General features: G+C 40.1%; 2 protein-coding genes across 2 annotated transcripts; one reads left to right on the top strand and one right to left on the bottom strand.

Annotated features, from left to right (window-relative positions):
- Nucleotides 1-1098: 1098 nt before the first annotated feature.
- LOC128246313 (sperm acrosomal protein FSA-ACR.1-like) lies at nt 1099-3520 on the bottom strand. The gene is made up of 2 exons (XM_052964505.1): nt 3255-3520; nt 1099-1873 (listed from the first exon to the last, which is right to left on the bottom strand). The coding sequence occupies exons 1-2, from the start codon at nt 3518-3520 to the stop codon at nt 1099-1101; spliced, it is 1041 nt and encodes a 346-aa protein (XP_052820465.1).
- Nucleotides 3521-15069: 11549 nt separating this feature from the next.
- Nucleotides 15070-17187, top strand: LOC128246312 (uncharacterized). The gene is made up of 2 exons (XM_052964504.1): nt 15070-16100; nt 16683-17187. Exons 1-2 carry the CDS (start codon nt 15070-15072, stop codon nt 17185-17187), a joined length of 1536 nt encoding a protein of 511 aa, XP_052820464.1.
- Nucleotides 17188-17483: the final 296 nt, after the last annotated feature.

Genomic DNA, 17483 nt, shown 5'->3' with positions numbered 1-17483 from the left:
AACATAGATGTATGTTCACCTGCCCCATCAAACATAACATATGTTCACCTGTCCTATCAAACGTAGATGTATGTTCACCTGCCCTATCAAACGTAGATGTATGTTCACCTGCCCTATCAAACGTAGATGTATGTTCACCTGCCCTATCAAACATAGATCATGTTCACCTGCCCTATCAAACGTAGATGTATGTTGACCTGCCCTATAAAACGTAGATGTATGTTCACCTGCCCCATCAAACGTTGAAGTATGTTCACATGTCCTATAAAACGTAGATGTATGTTCAACTGCCCCATCAAATATAACGTATGTTCACCTGCCCTATCAAACGTAGATGTATGTTCACCTGCCCCATCAAAAATAACGTATGTTCAACTGCCCCATCAAACATACCGTATGTTCACCTGCCCTATCAAACATACCATATGTTCACCTGCCCCATCGAACGTAGATGTATGTTCACCTGCCCCATCAAACATACCGTATTTTCACCTGCCCCATCGAACGTAGATGTATGTTCACCTGCCCTATCGAACGTAGATGAATGTTCACCTGCCCCATCAAACATAACGTATGTTCACCTGCCCCATCGAACGTAGATGTATGTTCACCTGCCCCATCAAACATAACGTATGTTCAACTGCCCCATCAAACGTAGATGTATGTTCACCTGCCCCATCAAACGTAGATGTATGTTCGCCTTGCCCCATCAAACATAACGTATGTTCACCTGCCCTATCAAACATAACGTATATTCACCTGCCCCATCAAACAGAACGTATGTTCACCTGCCCCATCAAACATAGATGTATGTTCACCTGCCCCATCAAACATAACATATGTTCACCTGCCCCAGCAAACATAGGTGTATGTTCACCTGCCCCATCAAACATAACATATGTTCACCTGCCCTGCCACATCAAACATAACGTATGTTTATCTGCTCCATTAAACATAACGTATGTTCACCTGCCCTGCCACATCAAACACAACGTATGTTTATATGCTCCATTAAACATAACGTATGTTCACCTGCCCCATCAAACATAACATATGTTCACCTGCACTATCAAACGTAACGTATGTTTACCTGCCCCATCAAATATAACGTATATTCACCTGCCCCATCAAACATAACGTATGTTCACCTGCACTATAAAACGTAGATGTATGTTCACCTGCCCTATCAAACGTAGATGTATGTTCACCTGCCCCATTAAACGTAGATGTATGTTCACTTGCCCTATCAAACGTAGATGTATGTTCACCTGCCCTATCAAACGTAGATGTGTGTTCACCTGCCCCATCAAACGTAGATGTATGTTCACCTGCCCCATCAAACGTAGATGTATGTTCACTTGCCCTATCAAACGTAGATGTATGTTCACCTGCCCCATCAAACGTAGATGTATGTTCACTTGCCCTATCAAACGTAGATGTATGTTCACCTGCCCTATCAAACGTAGATGTATGTTCACCTGCCCCATCAAACGTAGATGTATGTTCACCTGCCCCATCAAACGTAGATGTATGTTCACTTGCCCTATCAAACGTAGATGTATGTTCACCTGCCCTATCAAACGTAGATGTGTGTTCACCTGCCCCATCAAACGTAGATGTATGTTCACCTGCCCCATCAAACGTAGATGTGTGTTCACCTGCCCCATCAAACGTAGATGTATGTTCACCTGCCCTATCAAACGTAGATGTATGTTCACCTGCCCTATCAAACGTAGATGTATGTTCACCTGCCCCATCAAACGTAGATGTATGTTCACTTGCCCTATCAAACGTAGATGTATGTTCACCTGCCCTATCAAACGTAGATGTGTGTTCACCTGCCGTATCAAACGTTGAAGTTTGTCCACATGTCCTATAAAACGTATATGTATGTTCACCTGCCCCATCAAACATAGATGTATGTTCACCTGCCCTATCAAACATAACATATGTTCACCTGCCCTATCAAACATAGATGTATGTTCACCTGCCCCATCAAACATAACATATGTTAACCTGTCCTATCAAACGTAGATGTATGTTCACCTGCCCTATCAAACGTAGATGTATGTTCACCTGCCCTATCAAACGTTGAAGTATGTTCACATGTCCTATAAAACGTAGATGTATGTTCAACTTCCCCATCAAATATAACGTATCTTCACCTGTCCTATCAGTCGTAGATGTATGTTCACATGCCCCATCAAACATAACGTATGTTCACCTGCCCCATCAAACATACCGTATGTTCACCTGCCCCATCGAACGTAGATGTATGTTCACCTAGCCCATCGAACGTACATGTATGTTCACCTGCCCCATCAAACATAACGTATGTTCACCTGCCTCATCAAACGTAGATGTATGTTCACCTGCCCCATCAAACGTAGATGTATGTTCAATTGCCCTATCAAACGTAGATGTATGTTCACCTGCTCTATCAAACGTAGATGTGTGTTCACCTGCCGTATCAAACGTTGAAGTTTGTCCACATGTCCTAAAAAACGTAGATGTATGTTCACCTGCCCCAGCAAACGTAGATGTATGTTCACCTGCCCCATCAAACGTAGATGTATGTTCACCTGCCCTATCAAACGTGGATGTATGTTCACCTGCCCCATCAAATATAACGTATGTTCACCTGTCCCATCAAACATAGATGTATGTTCACCTGCCCCATCGAACGTAGATTTATGTTCACCTGCCCCATCGAACGTACATGTATGTTTACCTGCCCCATCAAACATAAAGTATGTTCACCTGCCTCATCAAACGTAGATGTATGTTCACCTGCCCCATCAACCGTAGATGTATGTTCACCTGCCCTATAAAACATAGATGTATGTTCACCTGCCCCATCAAACGTTGAAGTATGTTCACATGTCCTATAAAACGTAGATGTATGTTCACTTGCCCTATCAAACATAGATGTTTGTTCATCTGTCCTATCAAACATAACATATGTTCACCTGCCCCATCAATCATAGATGTATGTTCACCTGCCCCATCAAACATAACATATGTTCACCTGCCCCATCAAACATAAATGTATGTTCACCTGCCCCATCAAACATAACATATGTTCACCTGTCATATCAAACGTAGATGTATGTTCACCTGCCCTATCAAACGTAGATGTATGTTCACCTGCCCTATCAAACATTGATGTATGTTCACCTGCCCTATCAAACATAGATGTATGTTCACCTGCCCCATCAAAAATAACGTATGTTCACCTGCCCCATCAAACATACCGTATGTTCACCTGCCCATCGAACGTAGATGTATGTTCACCTGTCCTATCGAACGTAGATGTATGTTCACCTGCTCCATCGAACGTAGATGTATGTTCACCTGCCCCATCGAACGTAGAAGTATGTTCACCTGCCCCATCGAACGTAGATGTATGTTCACCTGCCCTATCGAACGTAGACGTATGTTCAACTACCCCATCAAACGTAGATGTATGTTCACCTGCCCCATCAAACGTAGACGTATGTTCACCTGCCCCATCAAACATAACGTATGTTCACCTGCCCCATCAAACATAACGTATGTTCACCTGCCCCATCAAACGTATATGTATGTTCACCTGCCCCATCAAACATAGATGTATGTTCAACTGCCCTATAAAACGTAGATGTATGTTCACTTGCCCCATAAAACGTAGATGTATGTTCACTTGCCCCATCAAACGTAGATGTATGTTCACCTGCCGCATCAAACGTATATGTATGTTCACTTGCCCCATCAAACGTATATGTATGTTCACCTGCCCCAGTAAACATAGATGTATGTTCAACTGCCCTATCAAACCTAGATGTATGTTCACCTGCCCTATCAAACGTAGATGTATGTTCACATGTCCTATCAAACGTAGATGTATGTTCACTTGCCCCATCAAACGTAGATGTATGTTCACCTGCCCCATCAAACATAACGTATGTTCACCTGCCCTATCAAACGTAGATGTATGTTCACCTGCCCTATCAAACATAGATGTATGTTCACCTGTCCTATCAAACATAACATATGTTCACCTGCCCCATCAAACATAGATGTATGTTCACCTGCCCCATCAAACATAACATATGTTCACCTGCCCCATCAAACATAGATGTATGTTCACCTGCCCCATCAAACATAACATATGTTCACCTGTCATATCAAACGTAGATGTATGTTCACCTGCCCTATCAAACATAGATGTATGTTCACTTGCCCTATCAAACATTGATGTATGTTCACCTGCCCTTTCAAACGTAGATGTATGTTCACCTGCCCTATCAAACGTAGATGTATGTTCACCTGCGCTATAAAACGTAGATGTATGTTCCCCTGCCCCATCAAACGTTGAAGTATGTTCACATGTCCTATAAAACGTAGATGTATGTTTAACTGCCCCATCAAATATAACGTATGTTCACCTGTCCTATCAAACATAGATGTATGTTCACCTGCCCCATCAAAAATAACATATGTTCACCTGCCCCATCAAACATACCGTATGTTCACCTGCCCCATCGAACGTAGATGTATGTTCACCTGGCCTATCGAACGTAGATGTATGTTCACCTGCTCCATCGAACGTAGATGTATGTTCACCTGCCCCATCGAACGTAGAAGTATGTTCACCTGCCCCATCGAACGTAGATGTATGTTCACCTGCCCTATCGAACGTAGACGTATGTTCAACTACCCCATCAAACGTAGATGTATGTTCACCTGCCCCATCAAACGTAGTCGTATGTTCACCTGCCCCATCAAACATAACGTATGTTCACCTGCCCCATCAAACATAACGTGTGTTCACCTGCCCCATCAAACGTATATGTATGTTCAACTGCCCCATCAAACATAGATGTATGTTCAACTGCCCTATTAAACGCAGATGTATGTTCACTTGCCCCATCAAACGTAGATGTATGTTCACCTGCCGCATCAAACGTTTATGTATGTTCACTTGCCCCATCAAACGTATATGTATGTTCACCTGCCCCATCAAACATAGATGTATGTTCAACTGCCCTATCAAACCTAGATGTATGTTCACCTGCCCTATCAAACGGAGATGTATGTTCAACTGCCCTATCAAACGTAGATGTATGTTCACTTGCCCCATCAAACGTAGATGTATGTTCACCTGCCGCATCAAACGTTTATGTATGTTCACTTGCCCCATCAAACGTATATGTATGTTCACCTGCTCCATCAAACATAGATGTATGTTCAACTGCCCTATCAAACCTAGATGTATGTTCACCTGCCCTATCAAACGGAGATGTATGTTCACCTGTCCTATCAAACGTAGATGTATGTTCACTTGCCCCATCAAACGTAGATGTATGTTCACCTGCCCCATCAAACATAACGTCTGTTCCCCTGCCCTATAAAACATATTAACGTATGTTCACCTGCCCCATCAAACATAACGTCTGTTCACCTGCCCTATTAAACGTATATGTATGTGCACATGCCCCATCAAACATAACGTCTGTTCACCTGCCCTATCAAACTTATATGTATGTTCACCTGCCCCATCAAACATAGATGTATGTTCAACTGCCCTATCAAACGTAGATGTATGTTCACTTGCCCCATCAAACGTAGATGTATGTTCACTTGCCCCATCAAACGTAGATGTATGTTCACTTGCCCCATCAAACGTAGATGTATGTTCACTTGCCCCATCAAACGTAGATGTATGTTCACCTGCCCCATCAAACGTAGATGTATGTTCACTTGCCCCATCAAACGTAGATGTATGTTCACCTGCCCCATCAAACGTAGATGTATGTTCACTTGCCCCATCAAACGTAGATGTATGTTCACTTGCCCCATCAAACGTAGATGTATGTTCACTTGCCCCATCAAACGTAGATGTATGTTCACCTGCCCCATCAAACGTAGATGTATGTTCACTTGCCCCATCAAACGTAGATGTATGTTCACCTGCCCCATCAAACGTAGATGTATGTTTACTTGCCCCATCAAACGTAGATGTATGTTCACCTACTCTACAGGTTGGTTATATAGTTGCCCTTGTCCGTCCATCTTATGTCGCGCGTATCCCCTAATGAATAATAGCCACAATGATTGAACTTCACAAAAATGTTAAGATGCATGTTAATTTACACATCTTAGATTTTGCGTGTATCTGCATCGAGCATTGTTATATTAAAAATGACATAAAGAATATGCGATCATCTGCCACGTGTATGAGAATAGTCACACGTTAAATGTTGGTAAACAATCCTGTTAAACACCAAATAAACAACCAATACTGCACATACCACAAACGCAGCAAAATCTACCGTACAGGTCAACACGAAATTACCAAACCACGTAAACACATTAAATCGTAGGACACAAACACACACACCAAACATTACCTCGTAGGACACACATACACAGCATACATTACCACACATGGCACACATACACAGCAAACATTACCTAGTATGACAGACATACACAGCAAACATTACCACACATGACAAACATACACAGCAATTATTACCTCGTAGGACAGACATACATAGCAAATACTACCTCGTAGGACACACATAGACAGCAAACATAACCACACATGGCACACATACACAGAAAACATTACCTCGTAGGACACACATACAGCGCAAACATAACCACACATGGCACACATACACAGAAAACATTACCTCGTAGGACACACAAACATAGCATACATTACCACACATGGCACACATACACAGAAAACATTACCTCGTAGGACACACAAACATAGCATACATTACCACACATGGCACACATACACAGAAAACATAACCACACATGGCACACATACACAGAAAACATAACCACACATGACACACAAACACAGCAAACATAACCACACATGGCACACATACACAGAAAACATTACCTCGTAGGAACGACATACACAGCAAAAATTACGTCGTAGGACACACAAACACAGCAAACATTACCACACATGGCACACATACACAGCAAAAATCACATCGTATGACACACATACACAGAAAACATTACCTCGTATGACACACATATTAATCAAATATTACATCGTAGGACACACATACACAGCAAACATAACCACACATGGCACACATGCACAGCAAACATTTCCTCGTAGGACACAAAATACACAAACAAAATTAACTCGTAGGACACCCATACACAGCAAATATTACATCGTAGGACACACATTCACAGCAAATATTACCTCGTAGGACACACATATAAAACAAACATTACCTCGTATGATAAACATGCACAGCAAACATTACCTCGCAGGACACACATACAAATCAAATATAAACTCGTAGGACACACATACACAGCAAATATTACCTCGAAGGACACACATACACAGCAAATATTACATCGTAGGACATACATACACAGCAAACATTATCTCGTAGGACACACACACGCACGCGCGCGCGCACGCACGCACGCACGCACCCACGCACGCACGCACGCACGCACGCACACACAACAAACATTACCTCGTAGACACACATACACAGCAAATATTACCTCGTAGTACACACATACACAGCAAACATTTCCACGCAGGACACACATACACATCAAATACTACCTCGTAGGGCACACATAAACAAAGAATATTACCTCGCAGAGCACACATACACACCAAACATTATCACACATGGCACACTTACCCAAAACATTATCAAACATGGAACACATACACACCATACATTACCACACAGGACAACACATACACACCAAACATTACAACAGAGGACAACACATACACACCAAACATTACCACACATGACACCACATACACACACAACATTACCACACAGGACAACACATACACACCAAACATTACCACACATGACACCACATACACACCAAACATTACCACACATGACACCACATACACACCAAACATTACCACACAGGACAACACATACACACCAAACATTAACACACAGGACACCACATACACACCAAACATTACCACATAGGACACCCATACACACCAAGCATAACCACACAGGACACAACATACACACCAAACATTGCCGCACATGACACAACATACCCACCAAACATTACCGCACAGGACACCACATTACACCATACATAACCACACAGGACACCACATACACACCAAACATTGCCACACAAGACACCACATACACATCAAACATTACTGCACAGGACACACATACACACCAAACATAACCACACAGGACACAACATACACACCAAACATTACCGCACAAGACACCACATACACACCAAACATTACCACACAGGACAGCACATACACACCAAACATTGCCGCACAGGACACCACATACACACCAAACATTGCTGCACAGGACACACATACACATCAATCATTAACACACAGGACACACATACACACCAAACATTACAGCACAGGACAGCACATACACCCCAAACATTACCGCACAGGACACCACATACACACCAAACATTGCCGCACAGGACACCACATACACACCAAACATTACTGCACAGGACACCACATACACACCAAACATTGCCGCACAGGACACCACATACACACCAAACATTACTGCACAGGACACCACATACACACCAAACATTGCCGCACAGGACACCACATACACACCAAACATTGCCGCACTGGACACCACATACACACCAAACATTACCACACAGGACACACATACACACCAAACATTACCACACAGGACACCACATACACACCAAACATTACCACACAGGACACACATACACACCAAACATTACCACACAGGACACCACATACACACCAAACATTACTGCACAGGACACACATACACACCAAACATTACCACACAGGACACACATACACACCAAACATTACCACACAGGACACCACATACACACCAAACATTACCACACAGGACACACATACACACCAAACATTACCACACAGGACACACATACACACCAAACATTACCACACAGGACACCACATACACACCAAACATTACCACACAGGACACACATACACACCAAACATTACCACACAGGACACACATACACACCAAACATTACCACACAGGACACCACATACACACCAAACATTACCACACAGGACACACATACACACCAAACATTACCACACAGGACACACATACAGACACAAAATATTACAGCACATGCAGGGCACTCCTTACACAGTTAACAGCAGGACTCAACTTATGTTTTGAGTTGTTCATGAAGTATAGCAACAGAGATGTTTCTTTACTCAGTTTATTATAGCGACTGAATACATATATGTTATAAAAAATAAATATTCTGTGTCTTCAATTATTTTATTTTTTTCACTGTAGTGTACTGATTACAAAATTGTGTCCACGAAAATTTATAAGCTCAAATATGTGTTCAGTGGCATTATCAAGACTCACTGATAACTTTTAAATAAAACAGAGATTATCAAAGAAACATGATCCATGTCTCAGTCTGGTATTTCATTGTTAAAACAAATTACACTGAAACAATAACCTTTGGTTTAATAACTCGACCAGAGCGTGTGATATATGGCTATGTTGATGTACTTATATAAACTTATATCAAGTTTGGGAGATTCTGGAGGATTATCTAGACTGGTTCCCGGGATATATACACTACTTTCCACTGGAATTGAATTATCTCTGGTGAATGAATCTTGAAAGATTTCCAAATCATCATCAGAAATCAGTGGAAATTGTGGGGTTTCATTTGTTTTCATTAAATGAACTGTATTTCTCCTATATTCACCTCCATCTGGAGTTTTAACAGTAAATGACCTTACACTATGTTTGGCAATGCATGTTGTCGGTTTCCACAGTTTACCTAGCCTTATTCTGAGTGAATCACCAACTTTAATTGGCTATAAAGTGTTCGCGTTCTTAACATATAACCTCTTGTCTTTCTGTTTCTGTTCAGATAGAATTATTTTGAAATAATCATGCTAAGGTATTTTGGGTGTGACATTTTCCTTGATAGTGGGTATAACTGATCTCAGCTGTCTGCCCATTTACAACTGTGCTGGTGAGAAACAACATTCCAATGGTGTTGCTCTGTATTCCAGAATACCTATCATAGGATCTTGACCATCAGACAGTGATTTTGACAACATGCGTTTAACAATACCAAAATATTTCTCTGCTAATACTCGACGACTGGCTGTGATATGGATCAGTCATAATATGCTCAACATTCCAATCACTTGCAAATTTCTTGAACTCATGACTTGCATAACATGGACCATTGTCAGAGACAACTTGATATGGTATACCATAGGAGATTATGAATTACCTTCACAGCACAGAATATTGAAGAAAAGTTTTGCATGTGAAATATAATATATTAATTGTAGTATCACAAATATATATATATATATATATATACAACATAATACATCCTAGATCAGTTCATAGATCCAACCTTTGAGGTACCTTGACCTGTCTTCCATTCTAGTGATGTACATGTTAGAATTTTGATCAGTATTGCCATCAACATCAGTTGGTGCTGATAGTTGTTGTTGTTGTTGCGACTGAGTGTTATCATGAGAAATGTTTCACTCTGATTGATTTTGTATGTTTCTATCACTGCCATGCTGTGATTGATCAGTTAGACGAATGTCGTTGTCGTTATCTATGATTTGAAATGGTTTTTCATTTGTCTTTAACACATGATTTCTGTTTCGTCTATAGACACCACCATCATTAGTTGCAACAATGTATGATCCGACGGCGATGACGTAATATGTTCAAACTCCCATTCTCTAGCAAATTTGTCAAATTCCTGACTACAATATTGTCCTGCATTGTCACTAATGACTTTTGAGGGTATTCCATGTGTAGCAAAATAGCCCTTCTATTTGTGAGTAACTGTGTCAGTTCTCATATTTCTGAGTAACCCGCAATCGAAATATCTGCTATACAGATCAACTACAACAATGTAGTTACTGTCATTCCAGTGAAAAATATCAGTAGCCACAGCTCCCCATGGCCTGCTCGGAATCTGATTAGGAATCATTGGTTCCTTGGCATTGGAGTTTCTGTGTTCAAGACATATGTGACAATTGAGTTCTTTGTTATTTATGTCTTTGGTCATATAGGTCCAAAACATTACACTTCTTGCACGCTGAGTACATTTCTCTATGCCTAAGTGTGAATCAAAAGCTTTGTCCAGCATCATATGTCTCAAATCATTGGGAATTATGACATTGTTTCCTTTTAGCAACAAATCGACAATGTGTGTTTCAGAGTCTGAATCGCTTGATCAATATCAATTTTGCTTTTGATCAGGGTCATTTTCTGTTCACTCATAGCAATGTTTTTCATTACAGAATGTACATGAACATCTATGTCTTTGCATACACCAATCTGTTCATCTGGTAAATAGTTGCGACTTAGCGTGTCAGCTAATGGAATGTCCTTTCCAGGTACATGGACACTTTCATAATCATATTTCTGTAATTGCAAAATCATCTTTTGCAATCTTGGCGGAGCAACATGCAAACTGTTGCGTGTTATACTCACAAGTGGCTTGTGATCACTTTGGACTACAACATGTCGTCCATATTTCGTTTGATGAAACTTGGTCATGCCATACAATACAGCATATAGCTCTTTTGTAATCTGGGCATAGCTTCTTCATGCAGACGTCAATGATTTCGAAGCAAAGAAAACTGGTTTGTCGTTTTGAAACAAAACACAACAAAGTCCATTTTGTGATGCGTCTACTTGCAGCACAACATCCAAAGTACGAAAGTACCTGTCCTGGATTTTGAGTTATTACCCTTTTTATTTTGTTCACGGCAATTTCATGTTCCGGGTCTCATCGGAAAATATGTCTTTCTTCAGTAACTTTCTTAACAGACTAGTCATTTCTGAAATTGGGTGCGACTCGTTGAAGATAATTTACCATTCCTAATATAGTCTCTAGCTCAGACTTTGACTTAGGAGACGGCATTTCCTGGACAGCTCTTACCTTTGAAGGATCAATTTTCAGTCCGTCTGACGTCAGTAAATGTCTAAAGAAACTTATTTCTGACTTACCAATCTCGGTTTTGTAAGCATTGAGTTTGAGACCTTTTGTTGACATCTTTCCATAAGCTTGTCCAAATTTCTGTCATGTTCTTGTTTGTCATCGCCATAACAAACAATATCGTCAACAATGACCTTGACGCCATTCAAACCTTCAAGACAAGACTCCATTTTCTGGACGAAGATGTCTTGAGCACAATTTACACCATAAGGTCTCAGATACCTATATCTGTCAAATGGAGTATTGAAAACTGTCAGAAATGATGATTTCTTGTTCTTTTTAACAGACCAATAACCGGTTCTCACGTCAAATTTGGAAAATACGGTTGCACCTGTATTGATCTAAATGGATAGTGTGGTCTCTCTATTGCCTCATTCAGGTCTTAAGGGTCTAGGCATACCCTTTGTCTTTGTAAGACTGAGTAAGTAAACAACACGTCGTGTCAGGTTCGATCCTTTTACTCAACTATCATATATACAAAACAACGGAAGTGACGTCGACGTTAAGTCATAACGCCGCGACGTCACGTTACGTAAGTTCGCGCGTAATACTATACAAATACAATTCATGACACCCTTAAAGAGCCATTGGGTTTTTCAACAGTTACCATAATGTTGACCCATACAGACAGTTAAGTCACTTTGGCAATGACTTTGTCTTTAACCATTCTGTCTAATTCTGTTTTTAGTATGTTCTTAATGGCAATAGGTACACGTCTTGGAGGTTGTACTACAGGTATTTCGTCTGATTTTATATGTATGTCACATTCACCTGGACGTGTTCCCAGACCAGTAAATACATCATGTTTTTTTTTTAAATAACTTGGTCTTTCATGTAAGAAACGTCAGGTTCTTCTGCTGAAACAAATTTGAGTAGATTTATTGCAAGTGTCAATACCTAATATTGGACATGCGGGTGTATCTTCAATGTAAAATTCGTTTCTTGAAATTTTACCATTGTACAATAATTGAAGACTAACTACATCGTGTACTTTGAGTGATGTGCCATTGTAAGCTGTCAATTTGCTGTTTGTGTTTTTCAACAGAATTTGGTACCAAGTGATTTGTAGATGTTCTATGGTTTGGTATTTACTTGTGCACAAGAGTCAATCTTGAGTTTGAATTTTGTGCTGTTGCTACCAACTGAAATATTGACAAAAGCTTGATTTTTGTGTTTGTCATGAGTAACAGTATTAACAAAATAACCATCACAGTTGTCACTTAGATCTGAGGAGGAGAAATCATTTACCTCAAGCACTCGTGAATTGTTCTGTTCCTTTTGCTTTTTGTAGCATACACTAGCAAAGTGATTTCTTTTTTCACAGTAGTTACAGTCTTTCCCTCTTGCTGGGCATACGTCCTTGGTTTCATGTGTTGATCCACAGTTTGAACACGTAGCCTTCTTCATGCCAGCGTTAGCATACTTCAGTTTGCCTCTCGACCTTTGTTTTGGATTCTTCTTTGCCTCTAGGTGGTGATATGTCCTTGGTGTAACGTCATTTACACTTTTATTATTGTCCATTTATTGAATGTGTGATTTTGTAAGTTCATAAGTTCTAGCAATGTCCAAAGATTTTGGTAATGTTAAACCGTTCCCTTCGATGATGAGTTTTTCGCGGAGTTTCACAGATCGAACGCCAAATACAATGTGATCCCGTATCATGTCATTAAGAATGTCCTCTGGATAATCACATTATTTTATAAGTAATCTGAAGTCCGTAACGAACTGTTCAAACGATTCGCCATCTTTTTGTATTCTCGTTTTGATGATTTGCGATTTTTCTTGATATCAGAACCTTTAGTCCATATAAATATACAGAATCTGAATCCCCAACTACATGTGCATTCTTGCTCTACCTCACCTGTTTTAAAATAAAACTTCATCAAACAAAATTTACATATCTGAATGAAATTTTGTATATGTAGGAAAAAGATTCCGAACGTTTTAGTAATATATATGAATATAGTTGTTACCTCTATTAAATGTTTTGTGCACAATGTCAACGTATTTCATAAATGACCCGCGTGAATCTCTATTGTAGACCGCTAATGGTGTTTAGACCAACATATGAAAGGTCAAGGCCACCTGATTGACCACAGTCACGGTTCTCCTCCGAGACAGGTATTTAAAAAAGAACACAATCATTTATAGCTTCAATGTTTTGCTTGAAAATTGCAAGACAATTCACTGCTGTCAGTGGAACGGGTACATGCTTTTTTGGAAACTATCACTGATCAACTCATACAACATTTCGAACTGGTAAATAACAATACCTACTATCCTTAAACTTGTTTTACAAACATCTCTTGTTTTTCATGAATCTGCAATCGACTAAATTCGATTGGCAATTTATGATTTCGCGTTATGAGCAGTATCACATATTTTGTAAATTCTTTTAATAATAATAATTGAAAATATTGTGACTGAGTAAAATTTTCTCTAATATGTTTGTAGGAATTGCTTACAGACGACATTTCGAAAGTAGAATGTCATTGCTGAATATATGAGTCCTTTTGTTATTGGCGTGACGCCATGACTAGCCAGATACTGTTTAGGCAGCTTTTACAATAACAAATGACAGATAATCCAAGTTCACATAGCCTGGTCTTAAGATTATCTGTCCCGTACGATGTTTTCAACCCCTTTGTCACCAACTCGTATTGAAGCAAATTTTAATCGTACTTCTTCATATCCCTTTTCTTATTTATAGCCTTGCTAAAGAATCATCCAAGGTAATTATATTCATCGACATGTTCCAGTACATTATCACTTAATTTAAATTCAAATGGGTTTCTGTTTTACTTTTGCAATTGACTCACTATTAAGTGTTACATTGATTTACATGGGACAATTTGACGAGATATAATCGTTGAACAGTGTGGTCGTTTAAGATAACTTCAATACAATTGTTTATTAACAATGCAAGTGGAATACATTTCTTACATCGTCGCTGCTTATTTCTCATATTCAGCTACTTTACTTATACTTGTGATATTACTTTAAAGGGTTTAAGGAATGGCCATGGATTTAGAATACTTCCATCCACTGTCTTTGAGGCTATCACGAGTGCTGGACGATGTTGGTGTTAGCTGGCGTATCATGAAGAGAAGGAGGATGACTTACTTGAACAGAGAGGCAACAGAATCACTTTGGGCCATGCTTCTTGGGAAGGATGTGGTTTTCTTCTACTTTGGAAGTCAGTCTGAGGGTACAACGTCCCGGGGTCTGGGCTCTGATGTTGACATTCTTGGGTGCTTAGGACACGTAAACATAATGACGGACAAAAGAGATTGGATTTACGGGAAGGACAATCTATTCATGATAAAGGAGGAACTAACACCCCCTCAACATTATCTGCTACAGGAGATAAGAGCTGACATTCCTGAACCTGTCACGGATTCACAACAGTGTTACTGCTTAAAAGATGTAAATGGTAGATCGTTTAGAAGTAGTTTATTAGTTGACATTGCGGCTAAAATGGTCTTTGGGAAATACAGAATGGTATCAAGCGGTCCTTCAAAAAGTATTTCGAAAGACGTTGACGTAGTTGCAGCTTTTAAATGCCGATCCTTACCACCCGAATGCCAGGCCTGGTTCGACAGACCAAGACCTGGTCATTGGCCAAGCGCATATTTATTCCGTCAGGCCAGGCAATGTGGATGTTTCCTTGTCCCTGATGGACATCCGGACAGCTTCAGTGAACACTTGGAGTGGAGAATGACGCCGAATTTAGTTGAAAGATTACTTATGTTTAGTTTAAATATAATCCAACTAAAGTGTTATGTCTTGTTGAAGATGATTAAGAAATGTTTCTTCGCACCCCTTGTTGGAGATCGCTTCACATCATTTCATTGTAAGACTGTATTGTTTTTCACAGTAGAGCGAACACCACCAGCACTTTGGAAAGAACACAACTTGCTTAAATGTGTTCTTTGCTGCATACACACACTTATAAGGATGCTTAAGATTGGTTGGTGTCCCCATTTCATCGTTTCAGGTGTAAATTTGTTTGACGGAAAACTGCAAAAACACAGTCAGTGTAAGCTGTATACTCAAATTTCTCACATGCTTCACACTAATTTGGAGGAAATATTTACTCTAAATGTAGATTCCGTGGGTTCAAGACTACTGTCTCTGACATATGTTAAATACCAAGGCAATAGGATATACCCATCGCGTCTGTCAGTATTTTTAGAAGTCACCGGACAACTTACCTACGATTTGTTTTCTTTTGAACAGCTTAAGTACGCTGTCTTTCTCGACGAAATTAAAACGGGCATGACCTCAATAGAAGAAATATATGAGAAACTATTAAACTGCTTGGAAAGTCTACTTTATTTAGAACAAGAGTGTGCTTGCCACGAGACGAGAGCGGTATATTTGTATGTTCAATTTCTCAGCTCCATATTGGCCTCAATTGGGGCTTCAGTCTGTATCAAACATAATGTCCGTCTATCTAAGCAAACTCTGAATTTGTTTCACCAATCATGTAACGTGGGTTTATCGACTGGTAAATTGAAACTTGCATCGGCACTTTACTGTAGCGGAGAGTTTGAATTAGCTGTTGACTTATTACAGACTATCGAAAATAATAATGGAGACCATGTTCAAGCCGTATGCGGTTGTAGATATTCCCTTAAAACTCAACCCACCGGACAGGCGTTCAGATCAGATGTCCATCATATTGACAATAACATATGTTCAACAACGGTGGCATGTTGTGTTCAATTCCTGCGGGAAGAGGTGTATTGTGTTCCTGATATAATGTTGTACGAAATGGACAGAGCAATTAGAGACGATTTGAACCACAGAAGTAGTATGGAACAGAAATGGATGGACAGTGCTGTGGTCGACTTCAAGCCATACCTCTACTACTTACAATGTCTTAACTTTGGGGCCCTTAGGCTAAGGACAAAACAGAGGCAGGCTCTGGAAAACCTTGTAGATGCTTTTTCTGAGGAATTTAGAGATCAGTTACACCACCCAGAGACGGTTGCTAACCTTATGGGTCACTGCTTCGAGATGAAAGGAAATATTCCCATGGCCAATGCAATATATAAGAAATCAGTGGATTTTATGCCAATGAATAACGCCGCTAATTGGCACGTGAGGAGAACAAAGAGGATGCTCTAACAGAATACTACTTGTATGTGCTTATGCTATGTAAGACTGACAGATACGAACACCGCATGATGGTCATTACTTGGTAAACATTTTGTTTAACAGCAATCGTTTTGTGCCTACATGGTTTCAGAGACCTCTCATATATCTGCGCAGTATGAATTGGTATTTAAATGACGGCACTAGCAGATACATGGCGAGGGGATTGGTGCGCGTAGACAAAAAGTAATAAAATAAGCCAAAATGCACCATTTCCGACAATAATTGTAAAAAAAATATCTTGGGGAAGTAACCCTAAATACGTTGAA

This window comes from Mya arenaria, chromosome 9 (genome assembly GCF_026914265.1).
Source record: "Mya arenaria isolate MELC-2E11 chromosome 9, ASM2691426v1".
In the NCBI taxonomy this organism is placed as follows: domain Eukaryota; kingdom Metazoa; phylum Mollusca; class Bivalvia; order Myida; family Myidae; genus Mya; species Mya arenaria.
This window is presented reverse-complemented; position numbering and strand designations above follow the sequence as displayed.

Bases quoted from the DNA above. Each gene is read 5' to 3' on its own strand.
- LOC128246313 (XM_052964505.1), bottom strand. From the start codon at position 3,520: ATGTTTGATGGGGCAGGTGAACATACGTCTACGTTTGATGGGGCAGGT. The intron at 1,874-3,254 runs GTATGTTTGATG...TACGTTTTATAG, and splicing joins GATGGGCAGGTGAACATACG to GACATGTGGACAAACTTCAA.
- LOC128246312 (XM_052964504.1), top strand. From the start codon at position 15,070: ATGGCCATGGATTTAGAATACTTCCATCCACTGTCTTTGAGGCTATCA. The intron at 16,101-16,682 runs GTATACTCAAAT...ATGCGGTTGTAG, and splicing joins AAACACAGTCAGTGTAAGCT to ATATTCCCTTAAAACTCAAC.